This window comes from Haemorhous mexicanus, chromosome 1, assembly GCF_027477595.1.
Source record: "Haemorhous mexicanus isolate bHaeMex1 chromosome 1, bHaeMex1.pri, whole genome shotgun sequence".
Taxonomy (NCBI): Eukaryota; Metazoa; Chordata; class Aves; order Passeriformes; family Fringillidae; genus Haemorhous; species Haemorhous mexicanus.
Genome location: NC_082341.1, coordinates 57,914,295 through 57,932,636, shown reverse-complemented (window position 1 = coordinate 57,932,636; position 18,342 = coordinate 57,914,295). Strand labels below are relative to the sequence as shown.

General features: G+C 34.7%; 1 protein-coding gene across 1 annotated transcript in view; it reads right to left on the bottom strand.

Moving 5' to 3' along the window:
• The window catches only part of CNTNAP2 (contactin associated protein 2), a 1,014,330-nt gene that overhangs the window by 434,299 nt on the left and 561,689 nt on the right, over positions 1-18,342 (bottom strand). The window contains exon 9 of the mRNA XM_059850210.1: positions 13,670-13,819. Coding sequence (XP_059706193.1) covers positions 13,670-13,819 — 150 coding nt within the window. The remainder of the gene's footprint in view (positions 1-13,669; positions 13,820-18,342) is intronic.

The window sequence follows — 18,342 nt, the reverse complement described above, 5'->3', positions numbered from 1 at the left end:
TTCAGCTTTCAAGATACATTGAAAGACAGACTGATTAAGCATCAAAATAATTTTTATCTTTCAGACTTCAGGTCTCACAAAAAGTAAAAATTTTATTTAAAAGAAATGCAAATACATAGTATGCAGTAAAATAATAAAAAACCTGGCCCTCTAATCACTCCTTTAAAAATGTCTTATCCTGACATTGGCATGAAGTTAGACGACGATAGAAAGTGGTGTGTATCCCCTCAATCATACTGTTCCTATAAACACAGAATTTGCTCTTTTTGACCTGGTAAGACAGTTCATAAGAAAGCTATCACTTATTTCCACAGAATGTATTCTGTTTTACAATCTGGACAGTGTTCTGATCACAAAGCTAAGCACTTTTCAGAAAGCTTTAAGCAATTTAATGAAGTTTCTATTATGCTGCAAGAGTGAACATTTTAAGACTGTAAGTTTTCATATAATCCAAAGTGATATTTTAAGTATTACATGCTTATTTTCTTCTCCCAAATATTACTTCATCATGTATCTCTCATATTTTGGCAATGATTCTCTGCAATTTGGCAGCACCAGTACATCATGAAGCCTCACGGTAAAATAAAGGTGCATCCCTTGGCAACTGCTAAGGTTAAATCTGTTTCATTACTGAAACACACAATACAAATACAGCACATTTGAAGTCATTCATGGCTGTTAATACCACCATCAATCAATTTGCAAACATGATTTTGAGATATGAAAATATATAAGTCCATGACACAAAAACCCTTAGAACAAATATAAGCTTTGTTTTTCTTTAAGTTTATCTGCCTTCATAGGTTGTGAAATAATGCAAATGAAATAATGAAGTATATTCCTATTACTGTCTCTGTATAAAACTGCTATTTAGTAGAAAGAAGAAACTGTCAGGAAATTATAAAGTATGTATTTTCTGTTATTTTATTCCCTTAGGTTATAAAATTAGCCTTCTCTCAGTTTAAAACAAAGTTGTCATTGTCTATTAGTAAAACAAAAATTCATTCTATTTTATGTTTACCTAAAATTATTTCAGTCTTGAACACAGCACTCTTTTTATATTATTAGATATTTTATTAATACAAATCTTCTTCAATAATCTCTGTACTGCTTGTCAAAAACATACTATAAGCAAGAAGATTCAGTCACATTACTCTTTCAAGAATATTAATTTCAGTGCATCTTCAAAGCATATTCCTGGATTTGTCATCTTTATCCCTTGTGTATAAGATGATTAACTTTTAATAACACTAGTATCAATAACAATAACTGAAAATTTGATTTGCATTATGTCATAAATCTAAACTGACTTACAAATACCCTTTAAAGTAGTCTAGTAATAAGTCTCTCAGATTGTAATTTATTTAAGTGGAACCCTAAGTAATTTATCAAAAGAAATTCATGCAACAACTGTTTCCCTTGGAGAAAAAAAATATTCATAAAGGAGATTATAAAATTATTTTAGTAACTCATTATATTAATTAATTATTTCTGAATTTTATCACTAAGTAAATAAGTAACTTTTTTTTCACTTCACAAACTGAACTTATATTAGCAATTCTGTTCATTCTGTTTTGGGTTCAACCACAAGTCACATCAAATTGCCCTTTACACAGCTGGGTCTTTTTTTGCAACTGGAAAGAAAATTATGATGTTTTTATACCACACATATACTCATATCTATCTATCTGTCTAGATTGATATGTATATATAAATATACACACAAATTTGTATACATATGTGTATATACATTTATGTCATTTGCAATCCATGATGTTTGGAAAGTACATAGGCTTTCTAAAATGGGTCAAAAAACATTAAACGCCTTTCTAAATCTAACAAACAAAACTAACATTTCAAACAGTATGCTTTTTCATAGAACTTTTCTTTTTTTTATGCAGTATTACTTTTAAAAAAGCTCAAATTTCAAAACTGATAAAAGAACATTAACCATTTTCAGTAAATATATGACTATATATTCATATATATGACTGGGGCTTAAAATAAACTTTTAATATTTATTTGTAGTAATAAATAACTAGGACTTGAATATTCAAGGATAAGTAATACATTAGTACTGAGAATAGAGTCAATTGTGTTGTCCAAAGTCAATTTTTAATTAGTCACCCTCAAATTAGTACTTTTAATGCAATTTTGTAGGTAGCTGAACTGAACAGCAGATATTAAATAGCTTGCTAAGGGTCACACACAGCCATGCTGCAATATATTGAATTCTCTCCAAATCTCTACAGCTTTATTTCCACTGAGGTAGATTTTTAACAGCATAAGAGGGAAACCCACATTTATCTTTCAATTTTTAATTAGGCCAGAAAATAAGATATAAGAAAAGTCAAATAAACACTTATTATCCTATTAACTAAGATAAGAATTACAATTTTTCACCATAAATAATAAATACAAAATGCTTCCACTATGTTAAAAAGCATGTTTAGGAAATTGGAATTTTAACAATGGAACATAAATATTAAGAAACTATAAATGGTGGTTCACTGTAACACAATATATTTAAGAGTAGTAGGGTGCATTAATGAAGAACAAAAACTTTAACTGAAGCAGAAAACTAAAATACCTTTATAAAGTAAATGCAGAATAAAGCATCCCCCTCTAGTGGGTCTGACAATGGGATGCAGGAAAAGGGAATGGGATACACTCCTGCAACTCTTTTTAAAATTGGGCATATGGTTTTTTTTCTTTCCAATATATATTTTTAGTGTAAACCCTTCACACATAACAGTATAATTCCTAATTAATTTTATTTTTGAATGATCCATGCCCTTTGTAGAATTCCTCTGTTATTTTCATTATATGCAAAGTATTTTTGAAACAGTCTTAAGCTTATGATGAAAACAAAATGCTCTATTTATTTCACTATGCAAGAGCATCTTACATACAGTTTGCAAGCTTCTGAGATGTTGAAAGTTAATGAAACTGCAGATCAATAGGATTAGAAATGTGAGTCCCAATCATTGTGATCTGTAGACCAGGAAACTCTAGGCTGTTTCTGAAACTGCTAATAATCAGATTCTTCCTACCCTTGCATCTCCGGAAATAGCAAGGCAGAAAATGGAGTGAAGTTTTTAAATGAGACTAGTTTCAGAGCAGTATCATGAAAAATTGGAAGAATGCTCTGTATGTCACACTTCAAAGAGTAAAAAAGACATTGGATGAAACAAAATCACTTAAGAATGCTCTCTGAATGTTGGTATCACCCTCTTTAAAGGATTACTTTTTTTTTTCAGCTCAGTAAAATCTGAGTTAATTCTGAAATTCCATCAGACTGCACACACATTTGTTCTTGACTGTGAAAACAAATCTGAAAGGAGAAATACAATGACTTGGATAGCTGCCTCGCTGTAATGATGTGCTGAGAATACATTCATTAGTCAGAGTCTTTCTCAAATACACTCGACTAAAGAACAGAATGTAATCTACACTAACTGCTAATACATTTGCAATGGCAGAGTTATTCTGAATATTTTCAAAAGATATTAGAATCATGGCAAACTCCTTTGACCCAATTAAGGAAAGTTTTACTGCAAAATTTCCACAGAGGTCCTTGGTTGCAGTACTTTTCTGCTTTCTCAATCAAATGTGACTTGTGAAGATCTGTCTTTATTAATTTTAAATTATTGGGTCATTTGGATGCCACAATATTAATTATACAAAACATGTATGCAAGCCAAATCAATTTTTTGAGTGTCAGCTACAGTGCCTGAGTATAACTCTGAAAGTCATCAGTGAAAAGCTAGAAAAACCTTGCACATAGCGTAATCTACTAAGTACTTGCCTACTGTGGGTTCAAGCATGGAAGAGAGACAAATATAAAACTCATCAAATTTCTCATGCTTGTATGACATTCAGGAATTTTTCCTGCAGGTGAACTGTACCAACAATGGATTTGGCATCCTATTTTGAACTTTGAAATGCTGAAGCACTAAATAAAATGAAAATGTTGAACACATTTGTAATGAGTGCACATGTATGCACATGTGGCTGTGTCATTTTGTAGAACCATCCCAGTGGCTGATGGCACATATCAAAAGCAGTCATTGACTAAACAAGAATTCCACTTCACCAAATGATACGTGGATTTGATATTTTTATATTTCTGGCCACTAACATGAGATATGACTACAGTCTTTTTGCTAATATTTGTAGGATTCTTGAAAAGATCTCTCACTGCATTTATAATGACCTGTCCTATTTGACTTTTGTTGAGATCATAAATACAATAAAATCTCATTTAAAATGAAATAGGAATATATAACTGACAAAAAAGAGCCCAACTATTCTCAGAAAGATTTAAGCTTCATTTATTATTCCACTTGTATAATTCCTCAGTGACCTTTCTTCAACATGCATCAAGATATGCAGTATTCTATCTTTGTGCTATCTCAAGGTTTTTCATCGAGCATCCACAGAGTAACTGAGTCATTATCAGCATGAGTACTGGTTACTCACCCCATGATTTTTAAGACATTCAAGTAATGAAATGCTCTTCCTTTACAGTTGTGTTTTCTCCTGTACTTTGCCAAGTTCTTAATAAGAGGCAATAGTAAATGTGCAATCAGAAAAAAAAAGACATGGAAAAGCTTTATCTAGTCAATGGGGAACATGAATTGCAAAGACAATGAGCATAAATAAGAGAGTATAAAAAAATGCAAGAGGATGGACTCTGTGCAACCTGTTCCTATGAATGAAAATCATGGGAATATGGGATCTGAACATCTTATTCCAAAATACTGCTCCATTTTATCATGATGCAAGTGAAACCATGAAAGGCCTAAGTAATTACAAAAAAAACCCCATTTACTCTGAAGCTCCATGGAAATATGCAAACTTACAGAACCAAATACAAAAATTGGTTTTCAAAAAACTGACTAAAAAAGTCAAGTAAGATGGAAAATATTTCAGGAAGTCTGGTCAGTAAGAACAATAAAAGGTATGAAGAGTAGATGAAGAATTTGCAAGCACTACTAGAGAGTGCTTCTTTTTTCATCATCTACTCGGAAAAAAAAAAAAAAGATTCACAAGGAAATATCCTTAGAGCCCTCTAGAGAGTATTTTGGCTGTTAGAGATTAAAGCAAAATACTTCCTACACAAATACAAAAATATCATGCACACTGCTGCACACAGCACTGCTATTTGATGTGGTTTTATTGATAAATAGAAGTTTGCTTACCAAAGGATTTTCAGTCATTGTATATTACTAGCCACAGCATCTAATCTCACTTGGATTTGTTGGACTAGATCAAATGATACACATGCAGGTCTCACTCCAGAGGAAGAAAGTCTGTAAAATCACTTCTCAGGACTCTCAGTAGAGTTATGCATGCATTTTGTATGATAGGCAATGAACTCAAAGAGACTAAGGGTATTCTTTATTGCCATGGAAACAAATCTAGCTTCTCCTTTCTCCAGCTTGCAATATAACCTTGACAGTGACCATCATTGCTCAAAAGTCTCATATTTCTTTTCTTCATTTATAAACACAGTATGTTTTTAACTTCACAGTTAGTATTTATACTACTTCTATCTCAGAGGTATTTATCTCTCTTAAGGAAAAAATCCAACTCCGCCCCCTCCCACCCAAAAAAAAAAAAACCAAAAAAACAAACCAAAAAAACAAAAGGGTCAAAGGATTGTGGCCATTCAGTGAATAAACTGAATGGCAATGTCTTTGACAGAACTTCATAATGAAAAAATTTTCTAGCAATTTACTGGTTAATCACAAATTCCCCCCTAAAGATATAATCAATATTAAATATTCAGTACTGTATTATCAAACCTTCTCTACCCCAAATTAAACTCAAAGCAGACACACTTTGACACTTATAAGGTAATTTAATGCAAACTGGGAAGCAAGCCAGTTTCCACCAGCAATCCACACTGAAGATTTGTCCATCTCTAACTTTGTGCTTCCTGCTGAAAGGTACCATGCAGGTAAGTTCAGTGTTTAGCTGATAAGTGAAAAAAAAAAAAGTGTTTAAACCTTCTCTTTCAGCTTCATGGTTCCATTTTGCCAATTTATGCAGATAAATCAGCTCTATACCACTGACTGTGAGATTCAATAAAGCTCTTTCTTTGGAAGATATAAGACTTCAAAATCTGCTTCATGATTTACAAAAGCATCACTAATAAGTGTTCTTGTTAGAGCTGTAGACTGCTACTTTTATATGATGAGATTTGTTGTCTTCAGTAGAAGGTGATAACAACCTGGGACTGCAGGCATGCAAGGATTTAATTGGCAGCCCTAGACACAAAGGGCTACCCGCAGCTTGCTTATATAGTAGAAGCAGCAGATAGTAATTATAATTGGAGCTCCAATCAGGTTTCATATATGTGACAGAATTTACAATCAGCACTGAGATCCATTCTCCACTCAAGGCCATATGAGTCAGGCAGGCCTTTTCTAAATAATGTATTTTTCTTTTGTCTCCCACTTTAAGAAACACTTTATTTGGTGATATCTGGTTTTCTTTCTCCTGTTATGCATTTATGACTCATTAATGCAGATTTCAAAGGTTATTAATGTTCACAATCATTTAGATAAGTAGGTTTTTCTGAAAAGTGAGACAGTTGTGTGAATTTCACCAGAATCAATGGCATTAAGGCAACTTTTTGCCTAAGGTTGCTTACAATATTAATAGGTGCTCATTTAAATACTTAAAATATTGATATATGACTAAAAATATGTCTTATGTTTAGAGGTGTGGGAGAAAAAGGGAGGTCACCAAGGTGGTGAGAGGGATTGACCACCTCTTGCATGAGGAAAGGCTGAGAAAACTGGATTTTTCAGCCTGGAAATAGGAGGCTTACACGTGACCTAATTGCACCTTTACAGAACCTGAAAGGGAGCCTACAAGGAATATGGGGAGGGGTCCTTTACAAGAAAGAGGAGAAATGGTTTCAAACTGAAAGAGAGGGGGTTTAGGTCAGATATTAGGAAGAATTTCCTTACTGTGAGGGTAGTGAGACACTACAGCAAGTTGCCCAGAAAAGTCATGGATGCCCTGTTCCTGGAAGTGTTTAAGGCCAGGTTGAATGGGGGTCTCAGCAATCTGGTCTAGTGGAACATACCACTGCCCAGGACAGAGGGGTTGGAACTACATTGATCTTCCCTTCCAACCTAAGCCATTCTGTGATTCCAGGATCCTATGATTTTTAAAGAGGAATATCACAGATTTTGCTATGGAAAATCCACTGAGGAGCATCAGTAAGTCACTCCCCAAAGAAAGGAAAGCCTCTGAAAACAGTATGACTTATTGGTGGCACCAGGAATTTGCCTTTTCTCATTTCTATTATTTTTTTTCCTGTGTAGTTTTGTTGAATTGTGGCTGTGGACAGCAAGCACATGCATAAACCTAGCCAGGATACCCTTGAGAAATAGTTAAAATTGGTGGAAGTGTTACTCCAACATTAATTAGCATTCTCCACTACTTAGAAGTATGATTGTTTTCACACAACAGAAAGGCATATGTGTTTGTTTTTCACATCACAACTCAAGACACACATGCAGACATACTTGTGATTCCTAATGCCATCAACACACTACATTGCTTTAAGTATTCTAAAACCACAGAGCTCTAATCAGTACTGACTAGTGATTAGCACTGGTTAACATTCTTACCAACTTTCACTGCTTCTTGAAATGCCTACCCTTCCCCTTCTGCCAGTATATTTTTCACTTACTGGTACCAAAAACCTTGTTGCTTGACCTAATAAAGGAAGGCCAGATGGAATAGAGGTATCATTGCCACTTTTGAGTGTGCCTCCAATACCTTTCTTCTGGGTCTTCAACAGAAATTTCCTTCTCCAAAAGTGTTTCCTTTAGAAGTGGTGTGGATAATTTTTACAAGAATTTTCCTTTCAGTTTTGAGTCAAGGTCTGTAATAGATAGGGAATTTTCCCTATTTTTATTTTAATTTTCTGGAATATATTAAGAGACTGGAACCATTTGCTTCAGATTAAGACTCAGGGAACAGTATGATGACTATATTTAATGAAAAAGGAAATAAATAATATACTCACAGAGTTAGAGACATTAGAATTCCATAAATGCAATTTAGTCCTTCCCCTATCCAGGCAGGTTTACTTTCTATGGTATATATTCTTCCTCACTCTTTGTTCTTTCTTGGTTTTAAATGACAGTAAGGGTAAAGCACATGTATTGAAAAATTTGATGTTCTCTTTTCTGCTGCACACAAACATTTGCTTTAGTGCTTCAAAGAAAATAAAGTAAAAGAGATTAAGTTCCTATGCTTTATTTTTTGAGAAACTTCCATATATACATTCTGTGGCTAAAATCTTCAGCTTAACAAGAGATTTATGTTGTAACAAGGAGAGCACCTTTCAAGACTTCATCCATTTATATTTCAGTGGATAGACATTTCTCATATTTAATAGACCTTTACTCAAAAGCTGAAGTTATTCCAGAAGACTCATGCCCCCATACATACATTCCTAAACTGCCATTACCGTGCATTTCATCTTTTATTTGCTTGCACATTGTACCAGCTTTCTGCCTGCACCTGTTTTTTTTTCAGGACATCAATCTATCTCCAGTATTTCTGCTTGTACTTTTGTATAAAATGAGTTGGTGGATTGGCATATTGACATCACTGACATTACTGAAAATTAACCACAGAAAGTCACCATATTTTGCTCGGTCTCATTTTTCTAACCTTCAAACTATGTGAATGAAATAAACAAAAATTTAAAATTATGAGAAAAGCATAAATCTCAAAGAGTTAATGGGAAATGATGACCGAATCCCTTCAGTTCTGTCAGTTGTATAAAGGGAGTGTGAACTCAGTTGTGTTTCCTCATTCATAGTACAAGTGAAATGATGAAATAATAAAGAATTTCAATCATGTACTAAATACCAGGGAGAGGTTTATAATTGCCTGACATCTAATTTTTTCTTTTACTTGCTACAAGCACTTTCTTTCTTTGCTCATGTTTATAAGTTGTGCATATCTGCATTCTTTGCTCGTATATTGACGTATAAACATTCCAGATTTAACAACCCAAGGTATGAGGGCTGTTAAAATATATGACCTATTCCAATTCTTTTATTTCTATTTCATGTGTTTACCATTATTTCATAGGTCTGACTTGGGAGAATACCTGAAGATGAATGTTGAAGACTCACAAAAATCACATTATACCCTGAGTTACTTGGAATTTCCACTGTGTTCTCCTCCTGGACTTCTATTTGAGTTTACAGTAGAGGTATGATCATGAGAAGAAAGATTTCAAAACACACTCAAGACTCTTTCCACAAGAAATGCAAATTTGAGCATCCTGTCTTGTGGTCTTACATGCAAAAGAAAACCCAAACCAGCACAAATAACAAATGGGCAGCAACACTGAAGCCCTGACATACAAAAAATCTGCAGAAAAGATCAGCAAAAGTACAAATTCAACCAAACATTGTTACTTTTTATATGTGAGAACTTTCAGACTTGCAGGAATGAAGACAGTGGGGGCTTTTTATATTTTAGGTAACAGATAACATGAATTGCCATTAGCTGGGTCTCATTTACTTGTTGTGACACCTAAAAACTCAGTGTTGGTTTTGCTGAACAAATTTGAATTTGAGCTACAGAAAGATGCCCCCTCACTCAAAAAAACCCCCAAAGTGACCCCTTCCTATCTGATAATACTTTCAATTATGATACTTCAGATGCTTTTCAAATGCCAGTGACACTACCTAGGAACTATGGCCATGACTGTAATGGCTGTTAATGAAAACAACTCACAATTATAACAATATATCCACACAATTAGAACAATGGGTAACAATGAAAAATTTAGACACACCACACAAAGATCTTTAAGAAGAGAACATTCACAGAAGAGTCCAGGAAATGTGAAACATCAGAAGGAAATTTATTTCCTAAAATTCCCTCCTCCTTCCATCACCTCTGAGTTTATGGATTTTTAGACCAACATAACTTTTCAAAACAAATTCTACTCCAGGAACAAGACTTCATGTGTTTTGCAGAGAAAGAGAGGACTTTCTATACAGCTCAGACTGGTGTCCCATAGGAAACTTACTTCATATTCCCTTCATCTTTGCTTGTCAGAAAAAGCAGCACAGAGTGGATTGACTGATGCTCACAGCATATCTTTGATCTCAATGAAAATTTAGCACTCATACTAAAAAATCTCCCATCCTTGAGCCAGTGAAAAGGAGAGGAAAAGTAGACACAATTAAAAAGAAATGCCATAGAAGCAAGTTGAGATTATGTCTCTAATCAAATATTTCCTATGGACATCAGGCAGCTATTAGGTGGTTTGGTGAAGGCTTAGGATGCTTCACAAAAGCCCTTTATCTCCAACAGTGCAAATGAGGTTAATGGACTCATTTTCACTCTGTGATTCACTTCCTCTGCTCTGTTTCTTTGTTTTATGCAGATAATTGGAAACAACAAAGAAACATCATTTTCTAGAGCTTAGTAGGGAAGGGAAGTTCACTTCTTCCCAAAAACACAAATTCAAGAGAGGAAAAGAAGGAAAATAAAACCAGCGGGCAGAAAACAAGTTATACAGAAGGGTAATAGGCAATTAACAACCACCCTCCCACATTCACACAATCTACAGAAATGGCTCATCTTACACAGCTTCCCCTTACTCTTTAGGCTTGAATAAAACATCACTACTGTCTCTCCCTTGGGAGGATCTCAGTACCCCTGGGAGATGGCACTGGAGAGGCACAAAGCAAGGGAGAAAAAAGATTTTAACAGTAAGAAACATAATATTCTCTGACAGAAAAATTAATAATACTCTTAAAATTTACCTACTAGTAAATGTACTAAGTAGTTGCCTAGTTTTTCAAAACTAGAAAAGTTAGTTTTACAAGCAGAAGTCACAAAATATTCTGATTTCCACATCTCCTTTATTCAAATGTTAGTGGATGTGTTGTAAAAATTTGGCTGTGCTGGTCAATGACAAGCATTTTTGAGAAAATATTGTACTGCAGTGCTGAAATGCAACTTCTAAATCTTTTCTTCAGCAAAGGCAATAACATTGCCTATAGTATACATTTGTTGTATTGACATCAGGAAACAGGAAAATAAAGAGGCTCACTTATTTTGGAATCAGAGAAAGGAAAAGTTTGGAGGACAAACACTTACAAACATATAGTAGCTCCTTCAAAGATGAAGTAGGCCACCAAAGTGTTCAGAGAATGCTAGAAATGCTGTACAACCTCTCCAAACACAAATTCAATGGACTGAGTTTTCTCAGGATTTTGAAAGGTCAAGAAATATAGCAGTGGGATTGGATGAATATCATAACACTGATATCTTTAAATCTCATCATCTATCTTCTGCATCTGTTATATATGTTTATATTTCATAATACAAAGGTTTAACAGTGTAGGTATCTGTAACTATAATATTTAATTCTGTAGCAAAGAAATCTAGATTCATTTTCACAATGAAAACATCACCAAAAATTGATAATTATTTCTGCCAGCCATCTAGGATTGTACAGATGGCTACTGCCCTCTGAATTCAAGAAACCATCATTTCCTAATCAGCTATGTGTATTTGCAGCAAAGAAGTGTTTGATGCTTTCTTATCTGTACTTATTCCCAAGGAAATTAATGAGAACATCTTTGATTACCACCTGGCCCAAATTTTTGAGGTTCCCTATTATTCTCCTTCTCTACATCCTCTTGCAAATGTTATTTGTTTAAAGCCATGACTTGGAGTGCTTCTAAAGACAAGTAAGGAGGAGCATGTACATTTGGAGGGAACAGAAGAAAAATACCTTTGCCTTATAAGATGCATGTCATGAATAGAAAGATTAGGTTTCTAACATGCATCCAAAAGACTTTCTTTAAGTTGCAGTCTTTAATATATAACTTATCTATACATAAGTAAATAACATACATTTATATATAAATATTCATGTGGGAACATAATATTATAAATGGGTTCTATAAGTTAAGCTTCCTCAGATTCACAGCCTCTGAGTTTATGTGAGTGAGGAAAGTGTTGATAATGCAGATTTTGAAATAAACTTGGGACATGATGGTTAGGACACCATTGTTCTTTTGACATAACTTTAGAAGACCTTTCAGAGGACAAAAGATACCAAGGAAAGACAAACACCCCATAGTTTGTGAAACAGGACTGTGTATTTGCATGAACAGATGTGGGAATGAGACTTCAGGGATTTCATGACTGACTTCCATATCCCACTAGAACAATATCTGCATGCACGCTTGTTTTTTATGGAAGAACGGTGGAATTATAAAGTGCAGGTCAGCAATGACAAACCAAGCAAATTTCATAACCCAACTGAAATGACAACAAATCAACCTGACTTTTGACTGAGAAAGGGTATAAAAGCTACCTGGAGAAACTTGTCCATCTGTCCCTCAAAGACAGAGAAACAGAGGTAAAAGACATTTCAGAAGAAATCAATCAATCTCTCTCCAGAAATGTAATAGTGATCTGGGGATTTTGCTTATCAAAATTAACAGAATTTTACACTTGATGTATTATGTGCAGCATTTCTTCTCATTGTCTCCCATGTGTGCTTAATAACGTCATTTAATTAGAATGTCACAGATTGTTCTGACAAATTGAACATACTATGTTTTGACAACAAAATAATTTTCACACTTTAGCGTGTGGAAACTGGCTATACTAGAACTCTTATTTGAGGCAATAGGCTAAAAATACAGTATTAGCTGAATTATGGATGTTGGAAAATAGGCATGTTACAGCAACAGGAAGTTTAACTCTTGTGACAGACCTTTAATTTGGTAACAATGAAATGCAAACAACCTTGAAATTACTGTTTTCCCTTTCTATTTAGAGTAATTCATGTAACACTAAATTTTCCATTCCTTGGGTAACGTTATGAATATTTGTAGTATCACATTTATATTTTATTTTTTTTAGACATGCACCTTGTAAGTTTTAAAGAAATCAATTTTTAACACTGATAAATTCTGCTTTTAAAATTTGTGTCCTCTCTCTGAAGAATTCTTGTTCAACCTCGTATGTGTGGCACACTTGAAAAGTGCATCCTGCATTTTTTCTGGATCAAAATATTTTTGATGCACAAAGACACTTTTTAATATAGAGATTTAAATGTCAGTTTTAAAAATCCAAGAGTTTTGATGGCCTTTTTTTGATTTTCGTAATGCTAATATAGAAGACAAAGCACAATAAATATCAAAGGCACAATTTTTAAGCACTCCTTTTATAGTAAATGGACTGTCAACAAACAAAAATACTGAACAGCCTAAGGCTTCACCTATGAGAGCTTTTAAATTATTCACAATCATGATAGAGCTTAAAAACCAGTAAAAAAATCAGGGCCTGTCCTGAACAATGATTTCTTTTTTTTCCTCTTTAGGATTTTAAAATTAAAAATTTTATTTTTCCACTTGGTGCCTTTTGTTTAAACTATCGAGTCCCCTTTCTCTGAAATGTTCAGAGATCTGAGAAAGCATTCCAAGTTAGATTGAAAGTGAAATTAAGTTTAGTATTGTACACCTAGGCTTATACCCCATAATAAGATACACATAAATGAATTACATCCTGAACTCCATTTCAGCTGTTATATACATTAAAAGACAACAGCACTTTAGGCATGTATTTGTTTTGATTTTTTTTTTACCTCCAAAGAAATATTTTTCTCCCGTCTTGACTTGCAGAGGGCTGTTAGTTCGAACAGCTGAAGCTTCATCCCCATCAATGGTGAGGACAGCAAAATTTTCCTTAGCCAGGAATCGAACTTCATGCCACTGCCCATCATTGAGACCAGAGCCTATGAAAAACAAAAAAACCATTGCAACATTTTACTTACTCCAATATTAGTTGTCTCTGAGTGTTCTGTGTGCCTCTTTCACAGGCTCATTATATAAGGTTTACAAAAGGTTACTGCAGAAAAGATATAATTTTAGTGGGATAATGAGGTACTGCTATTAAAATGACAATTACAAATAAATCCACATTATGTCATAAATACAAGTCTTGGAACTACTGAATTGTCCAGGCTCACAGGCATAACAGTATCTAACTACAGATGTTATCACTCACCTTTCCTATCAAAAGGCCTTATTCTGCATTTTGCTAGTAAAGAATATGTCTTAATTGTTTTTATGATTAAGTTCAGAAGGAAAAGATTTCGATTCATCCATTAACTACAGTCAGAGTGCCAAAGGGCACATTATGCTCATGTTAGGCATATATTGTTTTAGATATTTCCAAGAGAGGGAAAGGAAAAATAGGAGGGGAAAAGGCTCATGTAGGTGGTGAATTCACAGCTAATTGGGATGTAGGACAACTCAGAATAGAGGAAGACAGAGGAAGACATTATCACAGAGGAACTTCAAAACCAGCAAATGTCTGAAAATCCCACAATCTTATGGGAGCACCACCCTCCAAATACTGGCAGCAGTGAAGCAGATGGAACTGTTCATTCATTTAGATCTTTTAAACCCCACAGAATTTCTATAGTTCTAATGTTGTCTCCAGCAGCTGGCGGAAAGCCAGTTTGCCTGGCACATTAAGAACTGCCAAAGGGTGCTGGCTTGTTCTACTCATTTAACTACTAACCTGCAGACAGGTTATGCTGGGTCAGCAAGTGAGTAGCAAATGCTGTAGTAAAAGCAAACTGCAAGTTTTGGCACCTCCTACAAGCAATATTTCCTCCACCTAGATAAAGTCACCTTAGCAAAATGTCATTTGCCAAAATAAAAACAATGCAATGTAATAAAGCTGTTTCCACTAAAATTAAGTGGAAAGCAAAATGCCAGCAGAAGTATAATGCAACATAACTTCTCAAAATATTCAAAAGAATGTTACCTTCTATGAAGAAACAATAGTCACAGCAAAGAGGTGTACCTAAACCTTTGATGAATATTTTTTTCCCTAGTGTTTTCACATCTTTATTTAAAATATGGAATCAGGTTGTGAAATAAAATAGGGGGCTCTTCTCAAAGTATTCTCAGAAAATTAATTAGTATGAATAAAAGCGGCAGAAACATCTTGAAAATCTATCAGTAAGAAATGTTACTACTGAAGCTTGTAAGCTTATTCAATCTAGAATAAGAACAAAGACCTAATATACCAAATATGAGGGAATTTTTCTTTGTTTGTAAGCTCTTTCTCTCTTTCTTACTCCTGAAAAAGAAGAGACTGAAAAACATATAATTATAACCTAGATAAAATTATTTTTTACTGATAACAAACTAAGAAAGAAAAAGACACAATTATTTATAGACTTCAAACCAAAATTGTTACAGCATGTGCTACTACAACTGAAGCTTATCAGGACATACCTAGAACCCCAATTTTCCAGCCTGAGATAACCTAATATTAAAAAATCTATTTTATATTTTTATTGAGGTATTCAGTATTACATTGAACTGAATAACAGCAACTAGAGACTCCTGGAGAAAAATTAAGAATTGGCTATTAAAACATGTGGCACAAAAGCAGTGGCATGAGCTGTTCATCATAAAGGGAGGTACATCTAAAACACTCTCTGGAAAGGGGGACAGTGCAGAAACCAAGACACAGCGGCATATGAGACAAGAAGGTGCACAGCTGAGCACAGCCAAGCCCCTCAGCCCCAGGCTGGGAGAGGTGAGGGAAAAGGGGGCAGAAACAGCCCTGCCTGCTCCAAGGGAGAGAGAGAGCAGGGAAGGGATGGGCTCTGGCTACCAGAGCAGAGCATCAGCTCAAGAGAGCAGGAGCAGCAGAGTCCTGGTTTTACCCCTGCATCCCCTCCTGTGCTGCTCAGGAACAGGATGTAGAAGAGTTGTGACTGAGGAAGTTGAGCTTCAAGAAGAAGGAGGAAGAATAGTGTTGTTTTAATGATTGGCTTTGTTTCTCACTACCTAGATCTATTTTAATTTGTAATGAATTAAAATAATTTTCACAAGCTAAGTCTGTTTTGCTTGTGACTGTAATTGGTACATGATCTCCTTGTCTTTGTCTCACTCCATGAACTCCTCACTCCTATTTTCTCCCCTTGCCCTGTGGAGGAGTGGGAGTGAGAGAACCCACCATGACAACTGATGGAGCTAGAGACAGATTACTGTGCTATGAAATTGGAAATTCACTGTATTTCATATAATAAGGCTAAGCTCACTATCCTCACCTCTTGAGGATACTCTTTCATAAAAGAATGAACTGAAAGTACTGAGAAGAGTTTTTAAAGTTAAATATGGCATGACATGCAAAATACTTCAGTTATTTTAATCTGTACTTTTGTATTTTGTGTTTGTACTGTGCTGTCCCCACAGGCAGTGAAGGGAAAACCCCGCAAGCTCACCAGCAGCACGCTGAGAAACTGAACATTACAATGACTCAAGGCAAAAAGAAGGTGGAGGGAAGGTGGATGAGCAGAGCAAGTGGTTCTCCTGAGCAGATCAGGAAAAGAGAGCAGGAGGAGAGATGCAAGTTAAGAGCAAAAGTGATTTCATGCATTCTCTCTGTGTGCACAGCATTTAGCAAGACATACTAAGGGGACACACTGCTGTCTGTAAGCTGCTTGCTAGAGGCATGATTGGAGAAGCATTATTGTTTTGACTGTGTTAAAAATATCTGCCCCTACAAGTTAGCATCATTCCTGTCAGACCCTGAAAGATGACACTGTTCCTACTTTATGAACTCTTCAGTGTATTGATACAAAATAATCATAAATTAAGGCTGTTTACTTAGCTAAAGGTATTACCCATCCTCATGGAGATTTGCAGTATGACAGTAATATTCCCAACTGTTCTGGCTCAAAGTTGTCTCAAAAATTCTTGTACAATTTTATGTTTTCTAAGCAAACTTACTGGTACATTTTTTTCCTGCAGAGTTTACTGATGAATACTAAGGAGGATTGCTCATTACTACTCAGCAAATACTCACTATTGTCTTTACAGAATTGTGCTCCCCAGTCAAAACTCTAAAAGCACCTTTTATCCCTGCCACTGTTTTTATCTGATTTTTCATTTACGTGTATTAGCAGTAGTAGTGTTAACCCTCCTTTATAAATGAAACAATGATTTCTGTCAGGAACTTACATTATTATTGGGATATATGATGTACTCTATGTATTTATATAATAGGGGATACATTTGTATAACTTCATGACCTGTTTCTATCATAATATTTTATTACAAGCCTCATGTATATAAGGATTATTTTTGCTTGCTGCAATCTTTCTGTAAACCAAGACTCATCAGTAAGAGTAGATCATGTCTCCTTACAATAAAAGAATTTTTGGCTGGAAAGTTTAGGATGACCTACATCCCAAATACACAATGATGGTTTCTCATTGCAGTTTAATTTCCTCATCTGAGCTGATACATATATTTATTTACATGCCTTTTCTTCTTACTCTTTTTTGGTATGCAAGTTGAGAGGAAAAAAAAAAAAGAAATACATATTGCTGTCACCACAAATTCCCTACTGAGTTCTGGAAAAGATGGTTTCATATGCAAATTAAATATCTTAATGAAATGCATTTTCTCTATGTAGGTTTTCTATTTAAATGACATTATTTTAAAAGTAGGACTCTTGAGTTAGGCACTTTGATTGAACAAGAAGAAACAGATGTTTTGCTTATTACAGACATGGAAGAAGAACTAGATTAAGGAATACTAAAAAAGTAAAAGGGTTTAATACATAATGGAGAATTCAGAAAGATAACATCTGGTCGAGTTTTGCCTCAGGGAAAACTATAGTAGCAAAAGTCTCAAATTCTTCTATGGATAACCTTGTGTGATCAAATCTTCCTTTAAAAGGTACTGACCCATGCAGTGCCTACCAATGAGTGCTAGCTTATACAGTCTACTGATGTACATGGACAAAATTCTTCTGAAGGTAACACCATAACATCTGCCACATCAGAACAGAACCTTGTCTTAATTTTGATGCAGAACTGTAACCCAAAATTCAGTTTAAATGAAGAAAACAATAAAATTCAGTTTAAACAAGAAAACAAGGAAAGAATATTATCATTATCTTCATGAAGCACTGGAGCAATGCAAGGCAACGCAGCTGCATATGGGTTGTTAGTTCCCACTGCTGTAGTAAATATTCTAGATTGTAATTTCTTGCATATTCTACTAGGAGATGAAGCCCTCAATACTCAGCCTGAAGGCAGAGGGAAAGGTTTGTTATTGCTTTCACTTTAGCCAGACAGAACCGCTTTTCAGGATGGTGGTGTAATTGTTATTCCTGGCTAATCCCTCACCAACCCAGTACAACTTTGCCCCAATATTTATGACTATAAGAAAGAAAGCCAACAATGTTTGGCTTGAAACATTCAGCTGTGTTCAGATATACAGC